Source organism: Octopus bimaculoides, chromosome 4 (genome assembly GCF_001194135.2).
Source record: "Octopus bimaculoides isolate UCB-OBI-ISO-001 chromosome 4, ASM119413v2, whole genome shotgun sequence".
NCBI lineage: Eukaryota > Metazoa > Mollusca > Cephalopoda > Octopoda > Octopodidae > Octopus > Octopus bimaculoides.
Genome location: NC_068984.1, coordinates 89,345,162 through 89,361,910, shown reverse-complemented (window position 1 = coordinate 89,361,910; position 16,749 = coordinate 89,345,162). Strand labels below are relative to the sequence as shown.

At 34.2% G+C, this 16,749-nt stretch overlaps 1 protein-coding gene across 1 annotated transcript; it reads left to right on the top strand.

The window, feature by feature from the left end:
* The first annotated feature begins 1,020 nt into the window (after positions 1-1,020).
* On the top strand, positions 1,021-16,527 carry LOC106869975 (uncharacterized). Its single transcript, XM_014915923.2, has 4 exons — positions 1,021-1,180; positions 6,236-6,322; positions 13,417-13,441; positions 15,485-16,527. Exons 1-4 carry the CDS (start codon positions 1,125-1,127, stop codon positions 15,893-15,895), a joined length of 579 nt encoding a protein of 192 aa, XP_014771409.1. The 5' UTR covers positions 1,021-1,124; the 3' UTR covers positions 15,896-16,527.
* The last annotated feature ends 222 nt before the right edge of the window (positions 16,528-16,749 follow it).

The following is a 16,749-nucleotide window of genomic DNA, read 5'->3' as shown; positions in this document are numbered from 1 at the left end:
TGTCCTTGAAAATTTCATTCTGAAGGGTTCTACACTTAGAAGAGTGTGTATGGAGGATATCCACAAGACAGAAGGTACCTTTACATAAGGAGCATCACGGAACTGTCCTTGCACACAAAACATAGCTCACTATTGTAAACAAATCCTGAAAGAAAAAGTGGCTTCCACACCTTCACAGGAAGATTTAAAATAACGAATCACAAGCCAACGAAGTAACCTTCCTACAAGAAGCAGAATCCCATTCTCTCTCACATGACATCCTTTCGTCTTAAAGCAAGGAAGGGTATATTGAATAATGTGACCCTTGACATATTTTAGATGAATAAAATACAGGGCGATCACAGCAAAAATGCCTTTGATCAGAGCTGGCTGGAGCTAAATAACAACTAATACATTCAACAGTAGCGAGTTGTTCCTGTCCTGTAGCAACTAATTACAGCAAAATACACTTGGTTATTTGTGAATTAAATCTTGGTTACAGACAAATCAATGATGTTGGTTGAGGCTGACAGACCACCTACGCTTTCTTTAAAGCAGACATAGCAATACCAAACAAATCAGTAGAAAAGAATGCACGTTGTCGGTATTTAACTTAGATCAGTACTAACCAGCAGATTTATGATCAAAGGCTTTCCTATTACGATCATCTCATCTTGTTTTTTCTTCTTTTAATGTATCCAGGATTATACTATTCAATGAATGTTTATTCAAGACAGTAGAAAGTGATTTGACGAATTTTTGTCTGCTATTTTTAGCAGGTTGGAAAAAACTGTATTTTCAGATGAAATTTCTGAATAAATAAATAAGTAAATTACTGGTTCTTTTTTTTTCTTTTGCAAAATACATCAAAGTTTTATTACCAACGGAGATAATAATTATTACATATATAACACATATGTATATGATACATATATAACACAAAACTACATTAAAATATAAACAAATTAGCATTATTGAAGAATAGTGGTAGTATTTATGACATAGGAAGTGACGTCATGCTGGGTCTTTTCTTTCTCTACGACTCAGCTGTGTGCACATGCGCAGTTTGCTAAATCTCATGCTAAGCGTAGTCGTCGCTTGCTGGAAGGGAGTTTTGTCAACATTTGATTGTTCTCCCAACAACCATGAGGACTGGTGTTGATTTGGATAGCCATTTCGAAAACCTTGATATGACATTAAGGTATGTTTGCATATATTTCTTAAGTAATAAACCTAATTATCATTCGTGCAGGATCCTTGCAAATATTTCTCTAAATTTAATGGAATCATTCGATTTTTTTTTGTGTCTTACATCCCGAACAATTTTAGTTTTATCAACCTAACTTTGAAGAATCCTCTAACTTCACGCTACAGCTTACGTTGCGTAATGCATTAACATTATTGTCTGTTTTTAGTATTAGTGTTATAGGACGATGTGGAAATATGAATTAATTCGACACCACGAATAGTTAGTAAATAGTTATTCATACCGATACAAACTTGTAAATATGTAAAAAGAATAATGAGTTGTCGCTCTGGACAATCTAGATGGCAATTTGTCGTGTATAAGTTCTCGACAAGTCCGTGATTTGGCACTTATTTGCTCCCAATTCAGCTGGGCTGATCAAAACTGTGACAGTCTGTCACAGTTTATTTACTTGTGTATTTATTTATCTATTATATATATTTTCTGACACTTCATTATTTTTTTCATGCCTTCATCTTTAAACTGTAGGATGGTGTTTGTATCTGCTATTTCTAGCCAGTGAAGGGACCACATAAAGGCTTGTTATGATCTGGTTTCGTTTGACGTCACTTATACCCTTAAAAGTAGAAAGTGAAAGCCAGTCTGATTTCCACTAATTTATAAATAAGAGTTCTATTTATGTAAATCGATATTCATGCAATACAGCCGATAGTCATAGAATCATGTAGACACCGCAATGCCGTATCTAAAACTAGGGACTGTAAAATGTAGTTGATCGTGGTAGCTTCATCCTAAAAATAGATGTTTAATTAGAATTCATAATGACAGCATATACGCTTGTCATTATTCAGTAGCCGTGTAAATTTATACTGTTAATATGTTCCTCGCACATTTAATTCGTTTCGTGTATGTTTCATATACTTATACGTTTATTCCTCACGTGTTTTGCAGTATATATAATAGGTAATCAACAAAGTGCTTTATACACTGTTCCATGAATGTATAATGTCCCTTGTGATCTGTGTCTCGTACACTCTTGCTAATTTCTTTCACCCCATTTTTAAAGGTTACGAAAACGTATCATATAGGTTAAATAATGTTTGATCACAAAATATTTTTTTAATTATTTTAAAATTTAAATCCGGAATACTTTCTTTATGAACTTAAAGAATAAATCTACTCGCAATAAATTTGTTTATCCATAACTATTTGGTAGCTAATTTTTATTTGGTGCATATGAAGTTTGGTTAGTATCGTATTTTGTCGACATGGGTGTCTAACTAACCTACTAGTAATATTACCAATGATCTTCCTTTCCCTTTTTATTTTCTGTTGAAGTCATCACATGAAGTATTTTCAAATAAAGTTTGAGCAATTTCATCTTTCTCTTTTTTTTTCTTTCTGCTGCTTTCTATTTTTAGACATTGTATTTATTTAGCGTTGCCTTTGTCAGTGTTTCTGAATCAGCTGATTGATGCTGTATCATTTTCAGCTCACCAGTGTTTAGGACTTGAAATTTTGCAAGTTATGATGCTAATTAACTTACGTATAAATTCTGGTTTTCAAATTTCTCATGAAAAATTCAAATAAATAGGTAGAAAATTTATTTAATTCAAGTATATTCAACTGTTTACGCGCGCACGCACGCACATACACACAGAGTAATTCGTGTAATAATGAAGTTTTAGTACGAAGCAGCAATCAAAATTCATGCTTTAACAAATAGACTGGTGGACATTCGTATTTCAATGGATGTCTGTTAAAAATGCATTTTGTTCAGAGTTTTTAATATATAACTATAGTGGTATCTTGTCTTGTACTAGAGTACATTGCTTAGTCGGGTTTAGTGAATTTGATCGGTATTGTACAGCGTCCGCCTCAGATGGATGAGTAGTAAAGTCTTCTCCAACGAGATTTGAACAGAGAACAAAAAATGATGAAACAGAACTATTTGTTTCTTCCATGAGAACAACGACATTTGTAAATACAATACATAATCGTTTTACTAGTGCTGTGAGCTGTTTTAACCAACTAGATATTAAATCTCAAAGTACGAGCCATAACTTATATATTCCATAAAATCGACTGAGATGATTATTTTGAAGTTGTTGTTTAACCTCAATCTGGTCTAGATCTAAGGCGTTCCAGTCGTGATTGTCCTATCCATGACGGCAATATGTGATTTGAGAAAAATATGGCTGCTATTTTTAGCAGGGTGATCAACCACGTAGAGGCTCTCTTATTGGCTAGAGTATTTCGAAGTTCAGGCCAATGGATGGCTTTCTGATAGTCATTTTAAGTTCGTTTAATGTCAAGGTCACCACATAACATCTGGAAAATGGGTGCTTCTAATTAAAATTCCAGTATGTTTGTATATATATATATATATATATATTATATAACACATAAGATATACACAAAAAATAAAACTTCTTTCTAATCATGTGAATCTCTTGGGTATTTTTCACAGTAATAACAATGCCAGCTGCAGGGTTTTTGCATTTGTGTCAAGCATAGTAATGACTAAGAGTTAAGATCTAGTCTGGGACGATTTTACCTTACTCTCTTTCATGATCGATTTTAATCGAAATAAATATTATTTAGCCATAAAAACTTATTTTCCATTGTATATTTTACTGCATCTCTTAAGATTGCATTTTGGTTGACGTAGGAAAGGTAGAATTGTTTAAAGAATTTAGAAAACAGTGAAGTTGGCTTCAACATTTATATAAGTACATAAAACATAAAAAAGCTAGCCAGAAAGAAGTATGCAGTAAGGCAAAAAAAAAAAATATATTAATCAATAATTAGTATTTTCATTTTCTAATAAGTATGGGAGGCAATTCTGGACAAGTTACGGTTTTATTGTGGCCTCATCAGTGAAGTCAGGTCTCAGTTTGAGGATAACAGCCTTTCTATGCTTTGTTTTCAACTACACTTTCTAGGCTCCCTAACAGCTGTTATGTAAACCAGTAACTTGACCCCTGTTTATATTGATGTCCCTCCTCATCTGGGAACAAGATTTCAAGAGACTCATTTGATATCACTGACTAACTACTGGGCTACTAACAGGGACAAAACAATAGTTAGCATCTAGCTAAAGTCTCCTATTTCCCTTCCAAACCATAAAAATACTAATAAATGAACAAGAAACACTCCACTGGACAATTCTCACTTCTCTACTCTTGTATCTGTAGACTCCAACCCTACTCTCCAACTACTAACATGCATACCACATGTCAATCCATCTGGTAACAAATCTCTCAGTATCAATGAATTTTTGAGAATATTTAGATCTAATTTCTACTGTACTTTATCTTGAACGAGCACTACTGTTCAGCAGTCAAAAACAAAAATGGAACAAACATTGCGAATGGGTGGAAATATGATGGTGATTAAAGAGACCTGACATGATATTGTAAGTGTTGGATTTTGATCAAAAGTATATGAGAGGAAAGTTCACATCCAGAACTTTCAAATGATATATAATTGTCCATGGAAAAAATGTATTTTGACATAAAAATGTGATCAAGCAAAAAGTGGGTTTTTGCATGATCAACCAGTGCTTGTTGTCCCTTCTATAGAGCTCTACAGTGATACCTACTAATACGAACTCGCTATCCATGCTACATTCTATATTCAAACATTCTGAAGGTGAAGTTTACATATATATTAAATCCATTTTCCCACCTCATTTAACATTCATAATAAAGTTACTCTGACTCGAACTTTGTCTTACCCACTCCTTAATTTTATTTGCTCTCTCTACCACTCTTTAAACATCCAAACACCAACATTTTTATTTTCTCTGTATGAAGGACATCTATCTCAACTCTCAGAAGAAGTTAGTTCAATGACTTTCAATGGACCTTATTTCTTTTTCTCACACTCCTCTCAAACCAACACAGGCCAAATGTTCTTCTATATTGAACAGTTTAAACCAGCAACATTAATTACTTGTTCAAATATTAGATGAATATAGAAAACTCTCAACATTCTAGATCTCTTTTTTTGTCTTTAAATCTGATCTTTACACAACCATTATCATCTCGACCATCTCATGATTGTTTGATATCTACATACCTCATATCATACTGCTACACAACAATTATTTCCCCTCAAATCTCTCAATATTACCAATTCTACCTTAACTACCCTTGGCAAATGTTCTCGTTATGTCCCTCCAAAAGAGTTAAATTTGCATCTCAAGGTCTAAGTTGCTGACTCTCTGCAAAGTAAACAAATATTAGAATATTATTCATGCATTTAACCTGGCGCTAATGTAGCACTCAGCAATGTAATAAAAATTTATGTGATTGATTGATTGATTGATTGATTGATTCACTTGTCATTACACTGTCTGAAAGATAATGCTAGTTCTTCTCACTAAATCTTTTACCATTTTTTTTACTTAGCTTTTACTCTACTGAATTAGCAATCTGTTCACCACCTCTGCTCTAGCTCACCCTGTGCACCCACCTGATTTGTCTTTCTTAGACTCTACACTAAACATTATGCCAAATGCATTAAACTAGACCTTTTGCTGGGGAAAAAAAACTAGAATGCAGTACAATCTCACATATGTCATTCTAAGATTATCCAAGCAATTAGACAAAAGCACCTTGTTCAAATGTAAAAGCAACAACCAGTAAAATCAGTTGATCTAAATTTTTGGAGTGTAGATTGGAGTTACTCTAGTCTTTAAAGTCAGCTAGTGATGACAGTAGGGACCACTGCATTCCATTATGTAAATTTAACCTGGTTAGCTTTGCTCAAGTAGTCTTATTTTGTAGTATTTTTGCTTTTACAAAGCTATATTTTGGTTTCTGATAGAAGAAAATCTGTTTTAGAGGAGTGGTTTAATGATTCTTGTATAGGTTTTGAACAGAATTACAAAAGCTCTTAACACTAATTTAATAAAGCATTTAGAATTATGCCATTCTATGCCTAATTTCTGTTTAAATATTTAATTTGCCTTCCATAGATCATTTTCAATATTTTTTGTATATTCCTGCTTTAATGTTTTTTTTTTTTTCTTTCTTTTCCTAGTTGCTGTCGCAAACGACCTCGGAATCTTGAGGATGAATTTGATGAAAGTATTCCGATATCTAAAAGAATAAATAGCCTCTATATTGAGTAAGTTTAAAGCAATCATTTCTGTATCAAAGTTTTCAATAATATTGTATGTTATGGAACTAAAGAGATTTTATAATTTGCAGAAGTTTGTAGACTAAGTTGGGTTTAGTGATAAAGAGATTTTCCTGTTCACACATTTCCTGAACTTGTGTACTTTTCAGCATAGTCATCAGCAGATCCAAAGCTTGCTTGAATTAGATTCTTCAAGTCAGCCTTGCAGCAATTACCAATGGAATACTCCTCAGTGGAACTAGAGTTTCATCAATTCTTACAGAGAAGTCTTCTAGATAGAATTATAACTTTAGTTAAGACAGTATTAATTTGATCACAAGGGTATCTGAAACAAAAATAGTGACGACTAGCATTAATCATTAATCAACCTTGGCATATATTTATTGTTAGGATTAAAGTGTCTTAGCAAATTTTCTCCAACTTCAGGGTGCCACCAAATAAAGACCAAGTTATTGATGAACAACATTAAAAATTAGCCTATCATGAAATATTAGGTGAAGAATCTAGTCACATGAAATGTTTTTCTTAAAACCATTTTTCTGTTGGCCATCTTGAATGAAGAGCATTATTGTTCTTAAAATTGCATTTAGTTATTTTACTTGACTGTTTTTAGTTGGTTGATATGGAGATCTCAAGACAAATTGAGATCCTTGGTTTGAGTAGAGTGAAACTGGAGCACCAAACCTGAGAAATGTGTTGAAGCAACTCTCATACCAAAATGCACAGTTACAAAGGGAGATCTTGAGCATTCATCTATAATCACAATCAGTTAGTGGTAAGAGTTATATAAGATTAGAAGACCTTTGAAGTTGATACTGAGGCACTCAAATAATTATGTGAACTTGATAAGTCCATGAAGAGGATGGGAGGAGTATATGATACAGTTATCACAGATTTTTGTAACATCTCCTGAAAAAAATTACAAGTCCTTAAATCTGATGTAGTGCCATAATCAAGTTATTGCAGAATGATGCAAAAGATTACCTGAATTTGTGATACCAGGGAATATTATAGAGGAACATCTGGTAAAAGCATCACGAGCAACCTTATCTTTGCTTGATATGTTTCAGACACTATAGTTGTAGAGTGGTGCTATTTCAATGTGCCAGTGAAAATCTTGTTGCTTGTTTTTCCTCTACTTTTGCGACTAACCCTTTAAATATGAGATCACTTGTGGGTCGATGTTTCATGTAAAATAGTCTTGAAATAAATTTTTTTTAATTCTCTTAAAACTTTCTGTGATAGCCCTAGCCTTCTTTTCAGTTGCTGGGAGACTTTGTTCAGGGCAAAACAATTTTCTGAGGAATAAAGGAACAGGTTTATTACACTGTGGAAGGATAATTGAAATTACAGTTTCAAAAGCATCAGTATTAGTATGTAGTGGCCCTTCAGATAAGATCAATGAAACTGGATCATTAACTATTAATGTTTTAAGCAGAGGTAAAGCAAATAAGTGACATTTTTGCAAAGGAAAATGAAGATTTCTAGCAGTTGACCAAGTTCAGAGAATGGACACCCAGTTAGAGAAGTAACTAAAGAAATCTAAGGGTCATAATAGTTATTTAGCATTGCATGGCATCAGGTAATCAAGGAAAGGTTTCAATTTTCCTAGATTAAATTGCACGTAATTATTTTATACTGTGTAACTTAGATAACAAATGGGTGTTTAGTGGTGGGGACATTTGTCATTATTCACTAATCTGTTATCTTGTTTCAGTCGTAAGACTGTAACCATGCTGAGGCACTGCCTTGAAAATTTTAATCAAACTTATCAACCTGGTGCTTATTCTATTGGTTTCTTTTGTCAAACTGCTAAGTTATTGGGACATATACATGCCAACCCTGGTTGTTAAATGGTAGTGGGGGACAGAGACACACACATAGATATGTATATAGTTCAAATTTACAGAAGACAAAAGACGAAGACAGGTGAAGGAACAACAAGCTGGTGTATTAGCTTAACACTCAGAAAAAACGAAAAAGTCTTTGATGTTTCAAGCCTACGCTCTTTGACAGAAAAGATTTGGAGAAAAAATGTATAGGCGCAGGAGTGGCTGTGTGGTAAGTAGCTTGCTTACCAACCACATGGTTCCGGGTTCATTCCCACTGCGTGGCACCTTGGGCAAGTGTCTTCTGCTATAGCCTCGGGCCGATCAAAGCCTTGTGAGTGGATTTGGTAGACGGAAACTGAAAGAAGCCCGTCGTATATATATATATATATATGTATATGTTTGTGTGTCTGTGTTTGTCCCCCTAGCATTGCTTGACAACTGATGCTGGTGTAACTTAGCAGTTCGGCAAAAGAGACCGATAGAATAAGTACTAGGCTTACAAAGAATAAGTCCCGGGTTGATTTGCTCGACTAAAGGCAGTGCTCCAGCATGGCCGCAGTCAAATGACTGAAACAAATAAAAGAGTAAAAGAGGGATTAACAGTTCAACATGATGAAATGGCTGGAAGAAAAAGGCTTAATGAAAGGGAGATAATAATGGTGACCCAGATGAACTAAGGTGCACAAGCATGTGTGTGTGTATTGTGAATGGGGGCGAGTACATGCGTATGTATGTGTGGACAAGCTTAAAATTATGTGGCCCTGTGTGTGTGTGTTTATTTTTATAAGTAACCTAGTGCGTACATATGTGGAGCGATGTGCATTTCATGTACTGGTGTGTATGTGTGTCTGCCTATGGACGTATGTGCAGGGTGCGATGGGTAAATTGTCGCCATTTTATAATTTTAATTTCGCGCATGCACATTGTTTGTTTTTGATTTTGTTGACTACACTGTATAGTAGCATCACTTGGGCACTGTCTGAGAAAAACAATACCATGACACATTTCACTCTGCCAGAAATTTGAAAACAACATGCTGTACTGCTTGGCATTCGCACTGGAAGCTCCAATATGAGCATTTCAGAGTGTTTGGGGTCAATCTGAGTGCGGTGCATGTACCGAGAGTGATAAAAATCAAACATCCAGTCAACATCACGGTGTGTGGAGTGATCACTAGTGGTGGTGACGTTATGCCTCCATTCATCTTCCCACACAACTTCAGACTCAACACAGGCCTACATCAAGTGCCTGGAGGAGGTAGTGCTGCCCTGGGTCAAGAGGGTGACTGCTGGAAGACCCTATGTCTGGCAACAGGACTTTGCACCATTTCACACAAGCAGGAGAACACAGTCATGGCTGTCAGACAATTTCTGCAACCACATCACCCCTAACATCTGGCCACTCCCCAGACTGCAACCCTCTTGATTATTATGTGTGGGGCACAGTTAAGCAAGAGACCAACAAAACTCCTTGTAACACCAAAGATGAACTGAAGGCAAGGATTATGGCAGCATTCAGCAACAAGGAGACCATCCAGAAGAGTTGCAGGAGATTCCAAAGTCGTCTGGATGCTGAGGTTGAAGCCAATGGCGATTTTGCTGAATAAATTTATTCTTTAGTATTTAGTAATTTTGGTGATAAGTATATCCGTTAAAATGAGATGTCAGTGTTATTTTCATTTTTGTGTAATTTAGACGACAATATATTCACTGCACCCTGTACATATGTGTGGGGTTATCATGTGTGCACAAATGCATGGGCCTGTGTATGTATACAAGTAACCTAGAGTGTGATGTGTATTTGTGCGTGTGCATGCATATGCAAATGCTTGTACTTAGCAGTTGATGTGTGCTTGTTCAGGTGATGTGTATGTGTGTCTGTGACCCTATAGTGTCCATGTGTATTGTGTATGTTTGTATGCAAAAGTAGTTGTGTTTATGCATATGTTTGTATATTGTTTGTGTTCAGGAGTTTTGTGCTTTTTGGAGTGCATACTGTGTGTTGTGGGAGAATGCATAGAGGTGTGAGGTGTAGGTAGGCAGATATTGGGTGCTTGAGTGTATGGTGTGGGAAGGTGTGTGTGAATGCATGTGAGTGGGTGTGGGAGTATGCATAATGGTGTGTGGTGTGTACTGAATTGAATAATATGTAGGGGTGTTTATATAGTGGTGTGTGTTGAGGGTACCGAGTTAGGCAGTGTGGGGGTGGAGAGGAGGGGCAGTTGAATGTGGGAGGTGCAAGGGAATCTGTGGGGTTGGTGTTAGATGAAGAGAGGTGGCAAATTGAGACCATAAGGAGCAAAGGAATAAAGGAAGAAGATTAATTCCTGTTCATGGCAAAGGCATGAGTCCAGGTGGTCTCTGTGCAGAGACAGTTCAAACACAGACAGATGTAGTGAATGACTGGTGGAGTGGAAGTGGCATGAGACCAGGGTGTCATTGCCAAGTTGATGTCTTGGTCAGCCAAGCAGCATTCCATTTGACCACTGTACTATATATATATATATATATATATATATTATGTGTATTTCTTCTATCTTAATGAATAAAAATTCTTCTGATAGAATAAATGGGTTAATAGAAACCAATGTAGCAAAGAACACAAAATAACTGTGGTTTAGTTCCTGTTTTTAAGGCAGGAACTCCTTGAAATTTTGGGTATTTGAGTATAAGAATTTAAGGAATGGAGAAAACGCATGTTATAATTGCATACTTTATTCCTACATATGTTTCAAAGGATTACAACCTGTGTTCTTTGCTACATTGGTTTCTATTAACCCATTTATTCTATCAGAAGAATTTTTATTCATTAAGATAGAAGAAATACACATAATTATATATATATATATATATATATATATATATATATTGTACCTTATGCATAAGGTATTTGAGGACATACCTTTGTTGGGTCATTACTGCATTTTTTGTTAACTCTGTACAATCCTTATTCCAGAAAATAATAATGGCAGACCCTCAGCTTAAGAAATGAGGAAGCATGTTGTTATTGTGATTATAAAGGCTGAGCACAACGATTTAGAAATATCTTGATTTTTAAAAGTCACCAGATCTTTCATCTACAAAGTTTGTATGGAGCTAGAGACTGAAGATGGAAACGTATCACCAGTATTAAAGCATAAAAAGCATTCTAAACGCTCTGAAATCATCAGAATGCTTGAATTTATCCAGCAAGTTCAACAGACCATTGATTACAGTCCCAGAAAGTCCATGAGGTCAATTGCAAAAGATTTCCATGTGTCAGAAGGAACAGTCAGAAATGTTGTCCATGAAGACATCAGACAGAAGTCTTATATGATGAGGAAAAGTCAGTTTGTCAGAAAAAGCAAAAGAAAATCACTACATCAAATCTAAAACGTTCTTAAACAAACGGAAAAATCCAGCAGAAGATGATTTGATTTGGTTTTTCTCAAACGAGAAAGATCAAAAAGTTAACAAGAAATGACAGATGGTTATGTGCAGACCCTTCTGAAGTTCCAAGTGTTATGCATACAAAATTCCCTGCAACTGTCATGGTTTTAGGGGTTGTAAACAATGAAGCTCCTTACTTCTTTCCACAAGGCCTTAGAGTTAACTCTGTCGCCTACATTGAGGTCCTGGAAACAATAGTTATGCCCTGGATAGACAGTATATGCAATGGAAAGCCATATGTGTTTCAGTAAGACTCTGCACTATCACAAATGGCTCTAGTAAGACAGGAATGGATGACTGAAAATTTTCACGATCACATAACCCCTAACATTTGGCCTCCTAATTCCCCAGATCTCAATCCATTGGACTATTACATGTGGAGCGTTGTTGAGAGAGAGTGGTCAATGAACAAGCCCATAACACCAAAGATCCTTTGAAAGCTGCCATAATCAGAGTAATGTCCAAAATGAGCCAGGACCACTTGATTCATATAGAAGCAGTTGTTGAAGCTGAAGGTTGCTTTATTGAATAACATTATAGAAAAGAAGGATTATTTTTATCCTCATAGCACTTTTTGCTAAATAAAGTTATCTGTTATTATATATCTGTTTTTTTTTTATATAAACATAAATCTATCCTCAAATATCTTATGCACCCTGTATATACAGGTATGGTGATGCAAACAGGAAAAATTTTGAGTATAAGTATATTTTTATTAACATTTAGCTGAAGCAACAGAGTGACTCAAGGTCCAAGAGTTTCATGCATTGGCACTTATCAAACTAGTTACAGGTGGAAGAGCTGTGGGTTTATATAGCTGATGAGAATTACATTTTCTAGCTTCAACTAGAGGACTTTTAGGAAAGTCATGTCTCAGATTCATAGACGAACACAGGTTAAGTAAAACATTTACACTTAACATTTGAGAGAAAAGCCTCACAAGGTGGTTTGAAATCTGTAAACAGGCTGTTTGAGTAGCCAGCCAATATGAAGACATTACTCCACTTTGGGAGCAGGAATCTTTCAAACATCATCTTTGAAACTGATGGCACTGAAACATAGAACATTGGTTAGCCAAATATATGCTGATATATGTCCATTTCCTTGATGTATGCTTGTTGTAGTAAGGATTGTGGATGCTAATGTCACTCTCTTTGAGCAATATTCTTGTGAAAAATGTCCAACTGATTTGTAGTTTCAGCAAACTTTGTTCTTTGCTGGATAAACAGAACAGACAGAAGAGCTGAGTAGAGATATAATATCTTCATGTATAAATTGATTTGTTCATCGACAGCAGCTGTATGATCATTGTTAATGGAGTTAGACTCTAGTTTTAGTGCAGTTCCAGATGGAGCATTAAAATGTCTAATGACCCTGCATTTCTCTGAGCAACATCCAAAGAACAAGCTTGAATAACTGACTATTTCAAATTCAGTAAAGATTTTTCAAGAAGTTTTTGTCAAAATGATTAGAGGAGACCTTAGAAATAGATGATTTTGTGATGCACTCTTCTTCATGTACATCAGCAGTTACAACTCAAAATTTACTGTGTCTGGCAAGGTTGTGTAAATTATGGTGTAAGATTCAATGTATTCATCTGTTTACAGTTTTCATGACTGCAACTGGTATCAGCAAACTTTATATTGTACTGTTTCATGAACTATAACCAGAAATTCAGTGCAGACTGCAGTTTACAGTCAACTTTTATTATCAATATACATAGATTATTCCTTAATCTTGACAATACTTGACCTGAGTTTTTCTAATGTGCTTGTAGTTGCTTTCAATTAAATTAACTTAATTATTTTTCTTTATTTTTCAGGGGAAGACCTGATTGCTCTCATGAGGTAATTATTTGCTACTGCTTCTTAAGAACATAATGTGCTTATGAAAGTTAGTTATTTCTTTCAAAAATTAAGAATAGTAAAAATAAAATTTTGTGTGTTGGGGATAGGTTTACATTTCTGTTAGTACATGAAATTTTGTCCATATAGATGAATGAACTTGTTCATTTACTATTACCTTCTTATTATGAATATGATCAAATATTTCTTTAAATTCTTGATATTTTATAAAAGCCTGTATTTATTTCAGCTGTAAATTAATATTTGATATTTAGGTTCAGTTAATTTATTATCTACAAAAGAAGAGATAGATAAACTATAGTAAATTTTGGGTATAAATTGTTTAACCCTTTAGCATTCAGATTAATCTGTCAAATGTAATGCTTATTTATTCAAAATGTTTTGAATTAATCATGCATTATCTTGTAGCTTTGAGATTTCAATGATGTAATTATATATTTTTAAATGAGATTGTAGGTTAGGTGTGAGATGCTGGATATGGCCAGTTTAAATGTTAAAGGATTAAAACATTTCTATTGGATGAAACTTAAGTTACTGATTCCTAGGAAAGATTTTTCAGCTACTGTAATCATTTGAATATTATGACTGAAGCCTATGTTGCAGTACTGTAGTTTTTCTGTTGATAAAAGTTGTCTAAAATGTAGTTTACATGAAGCATTTAAGATATGTTACTCCTAGAAGGGGACTAAAAGTAGAGCTGGGTGGAAAAAGTTTCACACTAAATGCTTAAGGAAGCTCTAGTATTTTTTTCTGTTTTTTGACAATTTACTTTGTTAGAAATGAGCTGTAGAGCGTAGTTGAAATGAAGAACTGATCTTGAGTTAGATAATATAATGGTAAATAAGGCCAGCAATAGAGTTTTATAGATTAGCAGGAGTCAGCAAAACCATAAAATAATAGGAAAGCTGACTTTCTTGGTTTGACACAGAGTTAGTAGCTGTTCAATATTATAAAATCAAGCCTCTAATGATTACAGAACAGATTGATTGAGCATCAAGTTCTCTCACCTACTAATGCAACCAACAGATATGTTGAAGGTAATTATTAAATTCTATTTATTAGCTGATATCCTTCTGAGAGTGGAGTCAGTTTGCTTCACAGTGTAGGTGATTTATTGGTGTGGTGTTAGTATAGCCTGTTATAAAGTAGGGAGCCATGTCATTGATTAGCTTCATCAGCTCATTTTATCATATGGTATTTAGCTGCATAAGGTGAAGTATGATGTATCTAGTTTGTTGTCCATTCACTTTTGCATATCTGAATGTTTTAGTACTAACTATAGACGTGATTGTATTGGACTTCCTTGATGTGGAATAGCTGCAATTACTTGGTATTCTTTTAAAAAAGAAGCCTTTGTCATTCAGCAACAACATAATGTTGTCATTCTGATGTTCTAATTGACTGGATGATATATTTTGAATGAAAAAGAGCTGGGCATTTATGAGAGAAATTATCCATAGAAGATTTTGTAAGTAGAAGGGTTACTCTTACAAATATTAGGTAACACGGAAAAAATAATTCTGAATTGAGACATGGAAACATGTTGTCTTAGAAAAACAAATGATGATATATGAGTGGTTTGTTTTAGCTTAGTTAGGCTGTTAGATTTAAGATGGTGTTGAGAAATGTGTTTATCTAGAGCTATAAATAACAACAATCACAATGAAATGATCTTTAACATTGATTTAAATGGGTAGAAGAATCTACGAATTACATTGTTTATATTTTATTGTATTTTGTGACAGGATTGGCATTGTTTACAAAGGAGCTTAATTATTGATCAATGCTACATTTTTTATGTTGACTGAAGTTTATGATCATTAATTATTTATTTTTGTTTCATGCATGTTAATCTTGAAAAGTTAAATTATTGCTTCAAATTTTATCAAATATAGTTACCAATGTTTAGGGGTTCTAAGCAATTGAGAAAATTGGTTTATCTTTACTTTGATAAAATCTGTCACAAAAATCTGAAACTAATTTAAATGTTATTTTCTTTAAATTGAATATCTTTCTTTGTTGCAGTCAACACCAAGCCCTGACCCTCCTGTAGCTGAGAACAATCACCCAGATCAAAATTATAAGCTTTGGCAGCAGCAACAATTCCATCATCTACCTCCACAAGTAGACTGTTTAAACAACACTCAATCAAAACTCTATTCAGAAGCCTCTGGATCCTCTGCTAATATGTCTGCAGCAATAGTCAACCACCCTCATCCTTATAACCCACAACAGCAAACTCCTAACTCCTTTTTGGACACAAGGCATACTGCTGATCATACAGTCATAAAAAAATATGAGCCTGAACTTGATGAATCATCTAATCCATTTTATTATCGTATAAATGAAGTTTTATTTAAGGCCCATGCTGCTCGAATTGGGCGCTTAACAAAAACATCACCTTCAGACAGTAGCCATTTTTCTTTTAGCAGATAATTTTTTTTAACATATTAAAAAAATTATTTTTTCTAATTAAGCATTTCTGCTCTCTGTAAATAGATATTTTCTCCCATGTTTATTTAATGTATACTTCCTTCATAAGGTATGCTTTTAATAGATTCCAACTGGTGAGTTCCTTTCATATATAGTCAATGTTATCATTTACTTGGCTGAATAATTATTTAGAACTATTTACATATATCTTAATTAATATATGGATGATCTTCATTAACTTCATTAGTGTATCAGCTAACTTTTTTAACTATTTGGATTTTGTTCTTTTTCATCATCACTTGACAACATTTTTAAATATATTAAAATAGTAATGATGAGAAACTAGGTAAATGTATTTTATTTAAAATTAAAAGAAATCTGTTAGATGCATAAACTCATCAGGATTTTATCATGAATAAAAACAACTTCTTGAATTTTCCTTGTTTGGTCATGATAACTCAGATACAAAAACTTCAGAAAATTATTTTTACTGAAGTTTGTAATAAAAACATTTTTGTGTGTGAATGTGTATGTATCTTTTATCTTTTACTTGTTTCACTCATTTGATTGTGGCCATGCTGGGGCACTGCCTTGAAGGGTTTTTTTAGTCGATTAAATTGATCCCAAAATTTAAAGCCTGGTATTTATTCTATCAGTATCTTTTTGCCATCAGGGATGTAAACCAGTTGTCAAGCGGTGGTGGTGGGACAAACACAGACACAAAGATACACACACACACATTGATATATATATATATATATATATATATATATATATATATATATACACACACACACACACACACACAATAAGCTTCTTTCAGTTTCTGTCTACCAAATCCACTCAAAAGGCTTTGG